A 16251-nucleotide genomic window follows, 5' to 3' on the forward strand; every position below is an offset into this window, starting at 1 on the left:
AATGGCAGAACTGATGCTGGAAGACCTGGTTTCTAACTCTCTATCTTGTCCTCTTTCTAGCACCATGTAGTCTATTGTCTGCAAATTGACTGAAGTGCTTTGGGATGATTAAGTGACAGGTCCCACCTAGTGGCAGATATTCTCTCTGTCTTGAGTCAGAGTACTTAGCTCACTGAACTGAGACAGAGGAGATGTGGGTTCTGATCCCGCTTCCACCACTTACTGCCCACGTGACCTTGGCTAGCACCTCCCCTCTTTGAATCTCAGTTTCCCTCTGTGAAATGAAAACATTGGACTAAATGGTTTCTAAGTTTCTGTTCAATGTATTATGATTTGCATATGAGTCAGGATAAGCTAGATATGCTGTTGTAACAACCCAAAATTTCAGTGGTTTAAAACAACAAAGATTTATTTTTGCCTCTTGCTGCATGTCCATTGTGGTTCGGTGTGGGGGTGGATTGGGCTCATCACAGGGATCCTGGCAGGCAGAGTAGCCACCACTAGATTGTTGTTATTTGCTTGCCAGAGAGAAAAGAATGCCCTGAAGGGTCTTACATTTACAGTTACATGTTCAGCCTAGAGGTAGGACTCTTACACTCAACTCCTGGGCCAGAACTAATCCCATGTTCCCACCCAATCACAGGGGGCAAGAAGAGTAATCCTACCATGTGCCTAGAAGGAGAGATCTGGTAATACTTGGTAATCAGCATTAACTATACAGAGTTTGTCTCCCTAGTATCCTTAGTCACTGTCTTGCAGTAGTTTCCTCCGGAGAAGGGAAGGAGTTAGGAAGGGTGGCTAGCTTTTTACAGCCCATCCCAAAGGGCCTTGGGAATAGAAAGAGCTACTAAATGAAAGAGGGCAAGTGCTTCTCTCCCTTTGTTCACATTTTCCACTCCCTCCTAGGAGCAGCCCTGGAAGTTGAGTTAGCTTCCCCAAGCGCCTGAAGGAAATCCCTCAGCACTGTTTCAAATAATCTCAGGGACTGCACTCCCATCATCACCTCCCCTTTCAGGCCCAACTGGATTCCCTGAGAGACAAGCGCTGGACTTAGCTAAGAGTACTCACAGTTTGTCAGGTGGTGTAACATAGGGCAGGTGCTGGTCTGACCATGTGGAGCAAGAGAACAGGCCTCTTAGTGCTAGCACAGTAGAGGGGTTAGGGCAACTGAGGAACCCTTAACAAAGTTTGGCTGCCCAAGGGAAGTGGCTTGTTGTTGGCCACATTATTACAAGGTTAATGTCCATAGTGAACAAATGGTGGTTGCAATCTCCTGTGCTGGTCAGACCCTTCTGGGGCAGGGAGGGCAATTGCACACACCACTTCCTAAGTAGACATCGAGCTCTTAGAATCTGTGCAGAGGTGGGCAGCAGGGTGGCAAGAGGAACTATGCCATGAGAAAAAGTTGAAGGCAATAGGAGCTTCTGGCCTGGAGAGGAGAGACTGCATTTAGGCACCAGAACAACTCTGGGTGAGAGGGGATGAGATTCATTCAGTGAGAAAGTTAGAAGAGAGGCAGGCATATTGAGTGGCAGCTGCAGGGAGGAGCTCCCTACAGAGCTATCCCACAGTGGAAGAGACTGCGTGTAAAGGCTGGAAGACCACTTAGAGCCAGCTCAGGGATTCCGCAGACTCAATCTGTTGTCCCCTCTGTACACTTGATCTGTATGTCCTCCATCCTGAATATCCAAGTGTCCACTGAGCAGCTCCACCTTAGTGCTGTGCTGTCCCATCAGATTCTACCGATGGGAACCACCCCTCGGCTCTCCCTGGATGTCAGAAGCATTGTCTTTCTCCCCGTTGTTCAGCATCTACTTGGTCACCCATTCTTTCTGCTCTGCTTTTTTCCTCCAAGCTGCAAAAAACTACCTCTTCAAAATTGTGAGGCAAACTTTTGTGGGAAAAGCACCGTTTTAGACTTGAGTTCTGTCTCCTACCAGTAAGTAAGAAGCAGCTGCCCCTCTCTGAGTTCTGGCCCTACATCTGCAACATAATGACTCAGGCCTGGAGGGTGCTGAGGCTCCAGCCAGAGGCCTCATCTCCTGGCTCTTTGTCTAGACATGGGCTACTGCCGCCCTGATCTTATCTGGCTCCCCTCTGTCCGTCCATCATCCCCCTGCCATCCAGCTCAGCCTCCACCTTCACCTACCACTCTGTAGTCCAATTAGGCTCATTATAGAAAATTTGTAAATATTAAAGTCATATGTCTCATTATAGGAGATTTGGAAATAGAGAAAAGTAAAATGAAGAGAATTAAATAACACAGTACATATTTATGAATGACATCTATGTATCAGGGGAGGTCACAGTCTCAGAGGGAGGCAGGCAAGTAAACCATGACACCAAGCCATCAGTTGTGTGACTTATCAAGGAAGGCTTCTTGGAAGAGATGACAACTGAGCTGAATCTCGATTAAAAGCATTCTAGCCCTACTATGTAGATATAACCACTATTAATATTTCTAATTATTTATAATAATAGTAGATACCATTTATCAAATGCATCTAGGCACTATGCCAGGTGCTCTAATATATATTTTTTCTAATCCTATAACAAATCTATGAAGTATTTCTCTTATTACACGTTTCCCAGATGGAAAAACTGAAACTGCAAGAAAGAAAGCAGGCCACTTACAGAAAATCTAGTTGTTATAAGTGACTATTAGATTTGAATCAGAGGTTTCCTCTTATGGTACTATATTGGCCTTTTCTGGACAAAATCTCTCTATATTTTTATAGATGGCCTTTTTTAAACCTGGTTGATAGCCTACTCTATATACCAGAGGTCTCAAACTGGCAGCCATATTTGATTTTTGCCAACCCGGTTTTTCAAAACTGTAAATTTAATGCTTTCAGGTTGGGGGCACAGGCTCTTCAGCCCCAGGTTCCCCCATTCCCTGTTATATTATGTCCTTCCTTGTCAGACATTTATGTTTCCTATTTGGCCCTGAAAGGGTTTGTGTTATGATCCTATGTTTGGAATCTGCTTTTTTTCACTTAATATCATTGGTGATTTTACCATTTAAAAATTATTCATAAGCCTAATTTTTTATTTCATTCTGCCTTTTAAAATGTGTCACTTACTCCAAGAATCTCTGTAACCTCAAGTGGCCTGAATGATTTTCTCCTCACTGCCGTTTCCTTAGTCCTCTCAGCATTTGCTGTGCTACAGCCTCCATAGGCCTCCTGAGAAGATCCAGAGGTGGATGAGGCCCAGCCCCTGTCCCTGAGCATGCCATCTGGCTAGGGAGGCACAGGCACTCTTAGCTCTGATACCCACAGATTGACTGACTCGTACCTCAGGAGGGTCTGCACAGAGTTGGTGAGGGCTCCAGGAAAGCATGGATCGCCTCCTGGCCGAATGGGCAGGGCAGCTTTGTAGAGGAGGTAGCCTGTGGTCTCACTGTGAAGGATTTCAGTAGATGCAGAGTTTAAAACCTAAAGCCTAGCCGATTTTCATGTCTTAACTAACAGACGAAGGAGAGGTGGAAATATATCTCTGTGCACACGATGGCAGATAAAACAAAAATATGGGGAGCTATCCTGTGATGAATATTCAGCTGAGGGGGACGCGCTCATGCCAGCCCGCATCTCCACTCCCGATTGTCTCTCCGCCGAGACTCACGAGGAATTTATTGCTCGTTTTAATCACACCCAGAGAATGAATTGGCAGGAATATTAGGCAGATAGGCCTATCCTATATTTTTTATTTGCATATCCCAGTGACAGGATCACAAGCACATTTCCTGTCTCTATATTTTTTCATTTGCTTCAGGGGTAGCTGGGGATGGTATGCTCCCCTGGGCCTGCATTCCAGGCTGAGAGCCTGGGTGCTCCCATCAGAGCTGAGCACAGCCAAAGCCCTCCTGGAGAGGAGGGGTGGAATACACAGGAGGGTGGGAAAGGTATGTTCTTCTTCCCCCTGCCTCACTCGGCCTGTTCTCTGCTACGCATCTCATTACAGGTGCCAGCTTGCGCCTGCCTGGCCCTGTGCTTGGCGTTGTGGCTTACTGTGGGCCACACACAGTGCTGAGTACTTTATGGGGACAAGCTTTCACTTTCTCTCTTTTTTTTAACTTTTAAAAACTTTTTATGGAAATATACTTGTATAAGGTGTACATGTCAGAAATATACAGCTCACTGTGTTTTCACAAACTAAACACAGCCAGTCAAGAAACAGACAGTGACAAGCTCTCAGAAGCCCATCACATACTCCCTTCCAGCCACTATGCATTCCCATCCCCCAAGGGTAAGCATTATCCTAATTTTTAAAAAAATTTTGTTTTTGCCTAATTTCAGAAATAGTACAATGAAGACCTATAAGCCCTTTGCCCAGAATTCCCAACTGTTAACATTTTATCACACTTGCTTTATTATTTATATATATAAAATAATATAAATATGTATATAATAAGATTTTTTTCTAAATCATTTGAGAGTAAGTTATACACATGATGCCTCTTTACCCCTAAGTACTTCCTAAATACTAAGTATTTCCTAAAAAACAAGGATATTTCCTTATATTACCTCAGTAGGATGATCAAAATCAAGGCATTAATGTTGATATTAACTAATCCACAGATGTTATTCAGATTTCACCAGTTGTCTCAATAATTCTCCTTACAAGAAAAGAGAATTCTGGATCCCAAATTTCATTCAGTTGTCATGTCTCTTTAGTCTCTTTTAATCTGGAACAGTTCCTCAGTCTCCTTGTCTTTCATGACCTTGACATTTTAACAAATACAGGCCAGTTATTTTGTAGAATGTCCCTCAATTTGGGTTTGTCTAATGTTTCCTTATGATTCAACTCAGGTTATGTACTTCTGGCAAGAACACCCTCTGGTGTTTATTTTCAATAAGTTCTTTAGGTACCCCTGTTGCAGAAGTAGGGATAGAAAATTTGTGTTTTAAGTCTCATCTCCCTAAAAAGTCTCTGGACTCCCTGAAGGTAAGAACAGGTCTTTTCTTATCTCCAGGTAGAAAGTGCAGGCTCTGGAGTCAGACTGCAAGGGTTAGTATTGTGTCTGTTTCTTGCTGCCAGTAGAACCTTGCTTGAATTCACTTAATCTCTGTACAGTGGGGATGATGGTCAACTATCAACTTCATAAGGCTGTGAGTATTAAATCAGCTGGTCCCAAATGAGGCAAGACTCATCAATGGATGCTAAAACTAGTGAGTGGAAGTTTGAGGAGTAACAGAATATTTACATAGTGTCAAAGTCCCTCCAACAAGATATTTATTAATTACAAGAAAGGTGATAGCAGAGAAACCTGGCAGATACCACCAAGCGATCAAAGCTGACGTCACCAGTTATGGGATAAATCAACATCATGTGCCCCTGATATGCACTGAGATGAGCACAAACTCATTTTCTCCCTTTAGCCACTCCTTACCCCTTTTAACCTTCTCTCACCAGTCTTATTTTTGGATGAACCCAGCTATTTGCAGAGGAGTGACATGATAAGATTTACATGTTAAAAGTATGCTCTGGCAGCAAAAAGGATGAATGGAAGAGAGGAGAATGGAATCACAATGCTTACCTAGTGGTTACCAAGTCTGATGGGGCTGACTCCTGCTTTGTGTCCAGCCTTCCTCTATAGGAATTCATACTTTATGGGCTATTTAAAGAGACTTTTGAGTCCCTTGGGTGTCCTTCTCATCCCCTGGTCTCATGTTCCCATTTGCTCTGTATCCCCTAGGCTTCTTTGTTGGACCCCCTGGGCTCCTCTGTTATTCCCCCTTTTCCAGGTTTCCTCCATCATCCCGCCACCCCCTACCCCCCCAATCTCATCTGTTACCCGATGGTCCATTTTGTTGACCTCCCTACCCACTCCTCTCTGTCATTCCATCTCAAGCCATAGTAGAAGCCCTGACTGCAGTATGAGTTAGGGTCTGAATCAGGGAGTCAGAAGCATGGGCCATATATAGGTCTGCCTGTGAGGAGCACATGGACTCTGTAGGCCTAACTTCCCAATGAGAAGCAAACTAAAGCTTGGCCTTTTTTTTCTTTTCTCTTCCCTATCCCGTTCTTGCCCAGAATCTTACTCTGCCTACACACCACCGCCCCACTGTCCTCTCAGTGAACACATTGCCAGGTTCATTGTCAGATCTGTCCTCTGAGGGATGCCCAACAGTTGGGATGCCTGCCATACCCCTTCTGCCTGTAACCCTCCCCCTCAGAGCCACTCAGCTTTAAGCAGAGCGAGCCCAGCTAGGTTTCGCCTCAGCCTCCCAGCCCTTTCCTGTAAATGCACTCACAGCCAGAAGGGGTGCCATATTAAATCAAGACTGATGGAAACCAGTGGCTGCGATTATCCAGCCAAGATGTATCATGGGAAGCTGGTTGCTGCCTGCTCCAGGTGAGGGCTTCTGAAGTTAATTGTATATGGCTTTTATTAGGAAGATGATCACTCCCCCACTCCTCTCCTGGGTGGCTCCTTCACAGTGCCTTTCTCAGTTCATGCCCTCTGCTTTTGCAGGCTGGGTTACCTGCCCTGTCTTCTTCTCTAGTGGAACCCCATCAACTCAGAGGCTTAAACTGAGTCCTGTAGCCTTTCTCCCCATCTCCTCAAAGAGCCAGAAACTATAGTAGCCTACATTTATGCAGCCCTTACCAAGCTCCTTCTCCCATCCTTCTTTTCCTGTCCCCCAAATAGAATATATACAAATCAAGTATTTTCCTTTTCTAGTTTCCTCACTGGCTAGTCTTTCACAAGGCTGGGCTCATGGCTCATGGCTCATGCCTTAAAGAAGTCATTGATTCATTCAACACATTATTTAGTACAAACTCTGGGCTAAGCATTGGGAAAAGAGCATGAAGCAGAAGCATTCAACCTGGGTTAATCCCAGTATCCTGTACATTTTTATCAAAAAGTCTGATCCATTTTCAGAGGTTTTTCTGAAATGCCATAGGTATTTGGGACTCCAGGCTGGGGAGAATCAGGATGTTCTCAAAATTTGGGCCATAGTTTGAACCTTTCCCAAGATAGTCTAGAAAGCTCCTCAGAACCCAGTCAGTTCAGGGTATAACCATCCCACTTCCATCCCTGCTCATCCCCATAGAAGTCAAGGAGTCTTTCCCTTTGCCCAAGAAAATAACAGGAATACTAGGCAACCTAAATTCATGACACTGAAGAAGAGTTACAGGAAATAGAAATGTTTCCCTGGAGCAGACTTAGGAAGGCCATGATGGTCATACCCACATCAACAAATTGGAAAGAAAAGTCATGTTGGGCTTTGCCTGGGGCAGACCAATGGATAGAAAGTACCTAGAGGCAGAATTCTCTACCATGTAAGGAGAACTGACACCCAGAGATGAGTGGCGTCAGGCAGTAGAGTCATCTCCAGAACCCAATTAGTGTTGAGACTGTACCTTGCAGACCTAGGCTCCTAGAGGAAGGAGCCTCAAGAGCCACTTCTGGGGCAGTGGAGGACACCCAGGTGGACTTGGCTCCAGGCTTCTGCTTGAGCCAGAGCAACTCTTTTTTTTATCTGTGGAACTCCACACAAAATTAAACCAGTTTAAAAGGGTTTTAATACAAAAAAAAAAAAGAAGAAGAAGGTGGCACTGAGCAAGACAGTATATTATCAGAATGCAAGAAGGAGAAGGGAAGTAACATTTATCAAAGGCTTAATAAGGGCTAGGTTCTATACTAGCCCTTGAGTCACTCATACTACCACTTATTATACATATACACATTTGCTATGTGCCAGATTCTGCTAAGTATCTTATGCACATTATCTCATTTCATCCTCACCAGCATCCCACAAGGATCCCACAAGATAGTATGAGTACTGTCCCCATGTTACAATGAGGAAACTAAGATTCATAGAGGTGAATTAATTTACCCAATGTCAGATAGCAAGTAAGTGGGTGAGTTGAGGTTTGAACTCAGATGTGAATGGAGCAAAGCTTGTTCTTTCTCCACACAACTTGCCTCAATTTGAACCAAAAGAGGAGCCAAACTTCAGATGGGGGACGACTGTAAGAATTAAATGAGATGCTGTGTATAAAGTGTTGAGTATAGTGCCTGGCATCTAGCAGCCATTCCACCAATGGTAGTACATCATTCAGTGAGCAATATGTGCAGAGTCCTTCTGTGAGCCAGGCCCTGTGCTAGGAGCTGGAACTATAGAGATGAATAAAACGTGGTTTTTATAACTGAGAGCCTCATGGTCAAGAAAGAAGAGACAAACAGGAAGTTAATTACATGCACCAGAGGTCCCAGGAGCCAGGATAGACACAAAATCTTACAACAAGCTCAGACAATATCATGTTTAAGCTAAGATCACCGGGGCACTGGAAGTTGGTGGAAGTGGGGAAGACTTCTGTGGCAGGGTAACAGTGTAAGCAAAGGCCTGGAGTCATGAATACTCTGAGACCCATCACTGAGGGGAAGTGAGGAAACCAACCCAACAGACCCTCGCAAGCCAGCTTCCAGGGCCTGTGCAACTGCAAGCCAGCACTGTCCCAGCCAGTGTGTGCATCTCACCATCAAAGCTTTCTAGCCCGGTGGGCCCGAGTGCTGAGCAGGATTTGGTGGGCAGGGAGGAGGAAGAGGCAGATAGATATATGGCTGGAGTCATCAGAGCCAGGTGATGTATGTGGCGCCTGAGGGAGCAGCACAGTGACATTCTGGATTCCAGCCGGCAAGCGTCGCTCCACTGGGATCGGCGCCGAATTATTGCTCCATATGAAACCCCAGGACTGATGGGAGCTTTCAGTTACAGACTGATAGCAACAGCCAAAATTGGATTGTTTGCTATTTATTTTTTTTAACTTCTGTCAAGGTCACTACCATAACAGGAAAACACTGCCCAAGCAGCAGGTATTTTTCATCCACTCTGCCCGCAAGAGCAATCTGCAACCGCAACTTTTGTGACAGAGCCTTACCTTGACAGCTCTCTTTCTAGAAAGATGTTAGTATTATCAGAGCTTAGGGGAAAGGAGCCTCCTGGAGACTTGGTCTTTCATTCCCAGTCCGGCTCCGACCTCTACAAATGCTTTACCATCAGGCCCATGCCCTTGCCCTTCTCTGCCTGTTCTCCAGTCCCACAGTTCCCATCTGGCCTAGTCCTCAAGCTTCTTCAATCCTCCTGTTTACTAGAAAGCTGCCCTGCCCCACCCCCAAAAATGTTCCACATTTATGTATCTTCTCCTTCTCTTTACCCCTATACCAACCCGTCTGGCTGTTAATTCTGTCCTCTTTGTTTCTGTCATTGAACTCATTTTTGCCAACACTCACCAGATGCCCCCACTGTACCAGGATCATGCTGGAAATAGCAATGAGTAAAAGATTATACCTGTACTCAGGGAGCTCATAACTGATTTAGAGTGAGACTCAAAAACATTCAACCAACTTGATTTCAGGTAGTTTTTTTGCTAGAGGTAAGTATTTGTGCTTTGGAACCATGATGTAAGTGGTTGATTCTGCCTGAGAAGTATTCGTGTACAGGCCCTGGCTGACCTCCTCCTGACTCTGAGCTCCCTAAGGGCAAGGCCTGGCTCTCCTCCGCACCCTCCAAGCCCAGGCCTCCTCCTTCTGCCTTTTGTGAAGTGGATGTAGGCCAGGGCCAGGCATGCTAGGCACTCTGCATCAACTAGAACCTCCCAGGGGATAGGGCACAGTCCTCCTCCTCCCCCCCCAACCCCCAGCCTATCCTTCCATCATGGCCATGCACAAGGCTGGGCACACAGCAATTGCTGAATAATTATGTTTAATTGAAAGGCAGTATCATTGAAGTGGAGGGTGTTCATAGCTGTGGTTTCTAACAGGATGAGAGGAAAGGAAAGGGAAAGAAAATTGTATTTATTAAGCAATTATTACATGCAAGGCATGATGCTAAGCCCATTATATACATTATCATATTATTATATCATATTTAATCCCCAATTTATAGTTGAGAAAACTTGAGGTGAAGTAACTTGCTCCAGATGATAAGCACATATTATAAGTGATAAAGCTGGGATTTGAATGCAGGTCTTCTGTCAGACGCCAAAGCCCAGGGTTAATCTCCTAGCAGTGCTTAATTTACTAGCTGGTTGAGCCAGGACCCCTGAAGGGAGGAAATTATATGAGGAGAGTGGGAAGGACTGCCCCAACCTCCAGTGGTCATGAGCCAGAGCTGTGCAGCAGGATCTCCAGGGTTTTTTTTCCCAAGTTGGGGGATAGAATGAAACTAGGGATCTACTTGGCCCAGCATCCCTAAGCCTCTTGCCCTCTTTCCCCACAGTACCAGGAGAAGCAGCGGAAGCGTGAGGCTGAGGAGCGGCGCCGCTTCCCCCTGGAGCAGCGACTGAAGGAGCACATCATTGGCCAGGAGAGTGCGATCGCCACGGTGGGTGCTGGTGAGTATGCGGGATGCCAGCCAGCACCAGAAAGGACAGGGCAGTGCACACTGCTGCAATGAGGTGTACGTCCTGCTGTCACCAAACTGAACAGAGGCAGCTAATAGTGTTAAAAGTTAACATTTGGGGCTGGCACTGTGGCTCACTCAGGAGAGTGCGGCACTAGTAGCGCCAAGGCCGCGGGTTCAGATCCTATATAGGGGTGGCCGGTGCGCTCACTGGCTGAGCGTGGCGCAGACAACACCATGCTGAGGGTTGAGATCCCCTTACCAGTCAGAAAAATAAATAAATAAATAAATAATTTTTTGAAAAGTTAACATTTGTTAGGGGCTATCTATGTGCCAGCCTTATTATAAGCTCTTTACATATCTTGTATCATTTAATTCTTAACAGCAACCCTATGAAGTTGGTACCACTAAATTCCCATTTTACAGACGAGGAAGCTGAGGCTCAGAGCATTTAAATAATTTGCTCAAGCCTGCTTTCCTATTCTTAGAATTTAACTCTGACCTTCATCTGGTTCACTGTGCCCATCTCCCACTTTTCAGGTGGGAGATATAAGACCCAGGGAGGGGCGGGAGCTTGTCCATCACTAGTAGTGTGGCAGCTGAGCCAGAAAATGTGTATTTCTGTCTGCCAGCCCGGGACTCTTCTATCACTTCAGGAAAGTTTGTCAGGAGCTGGCTTAATTTTAGAGAAAACATCCTGCACCACTCTTGAGTGCCGCCTTCTTCACCCCTGAAGCTTTAATGTCCCATACTTTGATCCCTAGGAGCCAGATTGCCCTCTGGTGTAACCCCTAATCTAATGGCTCTCCTGCCCATGTAGACCCCATTGGATGAATATTTAAAACTAGGGTTCCGCTGAAGACAGTGGCCTCACCTTTATTTTCTGACTCTGGTACATAACTCCCTGAGGGTGATTTCAGACAGATGAGGCGAGGGAAGAGGAACCTTACGCCAGGCTGAGACAAAGAGGTATCCCCCAAAGCAGTGGTTCTCCAAGCACGATCTCTTGACCAGCAGCAGCAACATCCTCAGGGAACTTGTGAGAAATCAGATCTCAGGCTTCACCCCACACCTGTGGTATCAGAAACTCTAACTAACAAGCCCTTCAGGCAATTCTGATGCTTGGCTGAAGTTTAAAACACCACTGCCCTGAGATGTCTCGGTCAGTACCACTTACATGTTGCTTGCCTCTTCTCTTCAAGCATCTAGTCCCATTAGAGGCAGTCCAGCAACTGCTAAGGACAGCACCAGCTTCTGCTCACTGAGAAAAGGAGCCATCAGTCTAAAATTGTGGCTGCCCCTTTGGGACTTTCTGGGGTAGCCCTAAGATACCAATTAAGGGAGTAACTGAAAAAGAAGGCAGCCGCCCCTGTGACACCTGGGCCCAGCCTGATCTCCATTATCCTCACACACCAGAGGGGCTCACATGGGGGTGAGGGCCTGACTCTATCAACAGAGAAAAGGAGCCCATAGACCAGATCTGCCTCACCAACTAGAGGTCAGAAGCCTGCCTGCAGGCACACACAGGAGCTGGGGAAAGCTTTTGTGAATACATAGGGCCCCACTGCTCAGGCCCAGATCACACCAGGCTGCCCTTTTGGGTCTGGATATTACAGACATCCACCCCCCAACCACCACCTTAGAGGTCGCAACCCCTAATCCTTTGCCAAGGCTGCGTCTGAGGTGCAGGCAGGAGAGACTCTGGGAAATCTCATGGTTGAAAAGAGGAGTATAGGCTACAGCTGAGACAAGCTTACCTGGGTGGAGGTCTAAGAAAGCATCTCTTGCTGCAGTCTCATGTCTATGTGGGCCTGGACTGCTGCTACCACTGTAGTATTTTCCCTTAGCTTGCTACGCAGTCCTTTCCCACCAGGCTACCTGCTCTCTTCTGACCTCCCACTTCTCACCAGCTCCTCAAGCCCATAAGATGTGAAGCTCCCCAAAAGTAGGGTTTGGTAGGAGGTATTGAGATGGAAAGATTAGACCAACTTGGGCTCACAGCAGGTCTGCTGCGCAACTCAGCTGTGCAACTCAGCCTGCTCACTTAGCTTCTTTGAACATCACTGTTATAGTCTGTTTTGTGTTGCTACAACAGAAACACCTGAGATGGGGTAATTTATAAAGGAAAGAGGTTTATTTGGCTTACGATTCTGGGACAGCTGCATCTGGCATGGACCTCACGCTGCTTCTACTCATGGCAGAAAGTGGCAGGCAGCCAGCGGGTACAAGCAGATCACATGGCGAGAGGAAGCAAGAGAGAGAGACAAAGGAGGTGCCAGGGTCTCTTAAACAACAAGCTTTCATGGGGACTAATAGAGCGAGAACTCACTCATTTATCCTTCCTCCCCCAGGGAGAGCATTAATCCATTCATGAGGGATCCACCCCCATGACTCAATCAGTTTATAGCACTGCCACATTGGGGATCAAATTTCCACATGAGTTTTGGAGGGGACAACACATCCAAACTCCATCAACCATTTTCCTCACCTGTGTAATGAGTCACCAAATCAGGTCTGTCTGACTGTAAAGCACATGATCTTTCCAGTCCTTGCCACACAACAGGGATGAAAACCTAGCCCCTGTCCTCAAGATGCTTAGTCTTGGGTTAGGTCCTGTGTGCTCTTTAGGTCAAGTCCACGGCTATTTCCGTCAGCCTGGGACTAATCCTTAGTTCCAGCCCCAGCTCACCTCTTCCCCTGGCCCTATGCTGACCTCTGATGCGTCACCCTCCTTGTCTCTCTTTTTCATTGGCCCAGAGCAAGAGTAGGTGATTCCACTCCTCACCTCCAAGAGCTGTCAGAATATGTACCCCGAGTGCTTCCTTCGACATAGAGTTCCCATTCTGTCACTTGAACTTGGCCTCAGGTTAGAAGCAAAGTGACTGCCCAGGAAGGCCCTGCTTCTGTCCTATGTATGTAGGTTGACCCACCTATGGCTCCAGTGAACTTAGAAAAGACAGAAAGGCCACTGAGGCCTGAGTCATAGGCTTGGAGCTTTTTTACCTCCATTCATAAGGTTATAACTGTGTGCCCACTTTGTTGAGAAGCCCTGCAGCTTGGAATCACACTGATAATGTTCAGAAGCATGCTCAGACCCTGTGATTAGCTCCCAGAGGCTTCTGGAACCAAGCATAAGGGAATGGGGCAGCCTAGTGGTTTTAGCTCCCAGCCCAGGAGAAGTGCGAGGCACTCACTGGGTCAGAACTTGTGGTAGGCAGCACACAATGCCTCAGTACCTCAAGGCTAAAGCAGGTATGGGAAAGTGAGGCAGATCTAGAGGCTAGGCCTCCCTGGGTCCTCTAGGCTTAAGTCAGGTGTGTGCTAGGGACTGGATGGATGGAGCCTGGCACCCCATGAGTACCATGAGGATGGGCAGCCAGAGAAGTGCCGCAGAATGAATTGATTTGATAAATGGCCATTTATTACCCTCATGAATTGGCTGAAACCAATTTCGGTCACATCAACCCCTGGTAAGTGCTGGGATATTGATTTGTGCAAAGTAATACAGTGAATTTATCAGTGTGATCCCCAGCTGCAGGGCGTGTAGCAAGGCTGGCGCACAGTTACCGCCTTACAAATGGAGCAGATGAAGCACCAGCCCCACAGCCCATGTCCCCATTGCCTCTCTGGTCTAGGGTCACTGGAGCCAAAGCAGGACCAACCTACATACCACAAGCCAGAGCCTTGGCATTGAAAGTGAGGCTCTCCTTCCAGAATCCAGTGCTGCTGTTGGTCATGGGGATGGGAGGATGCCTACTCTGTTGACAGACCTCCTGGAGCTCAGGGCCTCTAAGCTTCACTGTCCTCCTCAGAATGGCAACCAGCTGTTTATTCAGCACATTGAGAACTTGCTCCTCCCCTTCCCCCAACCTGCCCACCTCCTGTGTTCTTATCTGCATAAAGGAACCACCATTCACTGGTCTCCTAAATAGAAACCTGGACGTTTCCTTGGCTCCACCCTCTCTCTCACCCCTTACAGCCCTATATTCTACCTCCTAAGTGGTTCTCAAACCTGACCTTTCCCTTCTGTTTCTAATATCATTGCCCTAGCTCAGAACGTCAGCGTCTCCCATCTGAACCACAGCAGTGGCCTTCTCACTGGTCTCCCCACCTCCTTTTCTTCCCCTGGAATCAATTCTCTTCCCAGCTGCAGTGATCTTTGTAAAACACACATATAAGAGTGCTTCCCCCAAGTTTCAAGCCTTTGAGGGCCCCTCACTGCCTGAGCTGGCATACAGGGCCCACTGCTGCTTCTGCCTCCTGCACGTCCTGCCTGCACTTGTCTCTGCTGCCCTCTCTGCTTGCAATTCCTTCTCTTCTGGCCCTTTCCTGCTCCCCAACCCCAGCCCATCTTCCACACATTGGCTGGTTTTTACTTAGCCTAACTCAGTTCAGGAGCAATTGACTGTGGGCTCCTTGAGGGTAGATACCATGACTTAATCATTTTTGTTTTCCCAATTCCTGGCACAGCATACTGCTCAAAGTAGATGATTAGTGCAGTTTGTCAGATTAATGAATTTGGTGTGGACCTTTGTCCATCTCTGTGATGTGCTCTGAAGAAAGAAGAGAAACTATAGTGCTTGCCCTCTAGTAGCTCACAAGCATATTGGGATTGTGACTTAGTGAAATAGTTAATTACAACCATAGTTCTTGACCTTCGACCCTTTGAGTGGGCAGGTCATTCCCCAGACCTGCTCTAAGAAGCCTCCTTTGGACAGCAGATCAACCTGCACATACCTGGCAGTTTCCATGGAGCTCCCTTTGACCAGGGATCTGTCCCCGACACCCATTTCACCTACTTCCAGTTGACTGTCTGAAGCCCACGCACTCCCACAAGGAAGCTCTATCACCTCCACTGCTGTTCTACGCCTGGGCCTGGCCCCTGTTATAGAATCTCAGCATCTGCTATGTGGCACACCAGGGTGCACTATTCTATCTCATGAATCATTTCCCCCTTTGACTAATCCAAAAACAATCTTCCTAAGCCCTGTATTTTTCTGGACCCTCCCTTTGAGTCCTGTTTTTTTGTTTTTTGGGTTGTTTTTTTTTTTTTAAGTGAACATAACTTCAAGATTTTATTGTCTTCATAATAAAACAAAAGATAAGGCTTAGAACTGGATCACTTGGCCCTTTCTCTTCTTATCTCCTCCTGGTTCAAAATGCTTGCACCTCTTAATAGCCAACGTTCTCTTAGTTCTGCAGTTGAACTCAATGCACTCAACGCACTCAAGCCTCAGAACAAATTTTTAGTTTTAGCCTTTTTCCAAAAAATCAGCTAAGTCTGCCCACCATAGCCACTCTGCTTCTGTCATAATGCTGCTTTCCCTGGGTATACAGAAAATCCTTGACCTTCTTGTTCTGTGTCGCTTTGTGGGGTTGGTGCTCACCACACTTCTGACAGAAAGTCCGGAGGGTTTTAGGAACATTCAGCATGTTTTTGGGAGCACCATCAGTAAAGAAAGCTGAGTCCTGGTTTCTGATCTGAGAAATACATCCAGGTCATCCTTCGGTTGTGGAGTGGAAGTGATTAGCCTACAAAACTGCTTGCAGTCCCACCCCCACATCATGCCACTTCAGGCATCCCTGCTTGTGCTCTGTTGTTCTCCTTGCCTAGACTGCCCTTCCCTTCCACTTTACACACGGAGACATCCTGCCCTTCCCCAGGATGCCCTCCCTAGACCTCCACCTGAACTCAGGACCCTTTCCCTGTGCTTCCTGTGAACACCTTTTTTATTACTGCACTTACTACATGGTATCTACTATGTTTGCATATCTTTCTCCCTCAAAAGGTCAGGAACTACCTGACGTGGCAGCAGCTCTGTTTCCCCAGGGTTGGAAAGTCTAGGCCCATTTTGACATTTTGCCTCTCCTCAACCCAGATTCTCATCTCAGCCTC

General features: G+C 46.6%; 1 protein-coding gene and 1 pseudogene across 1 annotated transcript in view; one reads left to right on the forward strand and one right to left on the reverse strand.

The window, feature by feature from the left end:
- Positions 1 to 16251, forward strand: part of CLPB (ClpB family mitochondrial disaggregase) — a 160228-nt gene that overhangs the window by 118909 nt on the left and 25068 nt on the right. The window contains exon 7 of the mRNA XM_063093871.1: positions 10233 to 10347. Within this exon, the coding sequence (XP_062949941.1) occupies positions 10233 to 10347 (115 nt within the window). The remainder of the gene's footprint in view (positions 1 to 10232; positions 10348 to 16251) is intronic.
- Positions 15464 to 15788, reverse strand: LOC134377274 (large ribosomal subunit protein eL42-like; annotated as a pseudogene).

Source organism: Cynocephalus volans, chromosome 4 (assembly GCF_027409185.1).
Source record: "Cynocephalus volans isolate mCynVol1 chromosome 4, mCynVol1.pri, whole genome shotgun sequence".
Lineage (NCBI taxonomy): Eukaryota > Metazoa > Chordata > Mammalia > Dermoptera > Cynocephalidae > Cynocephalus > Cynocephalus volans.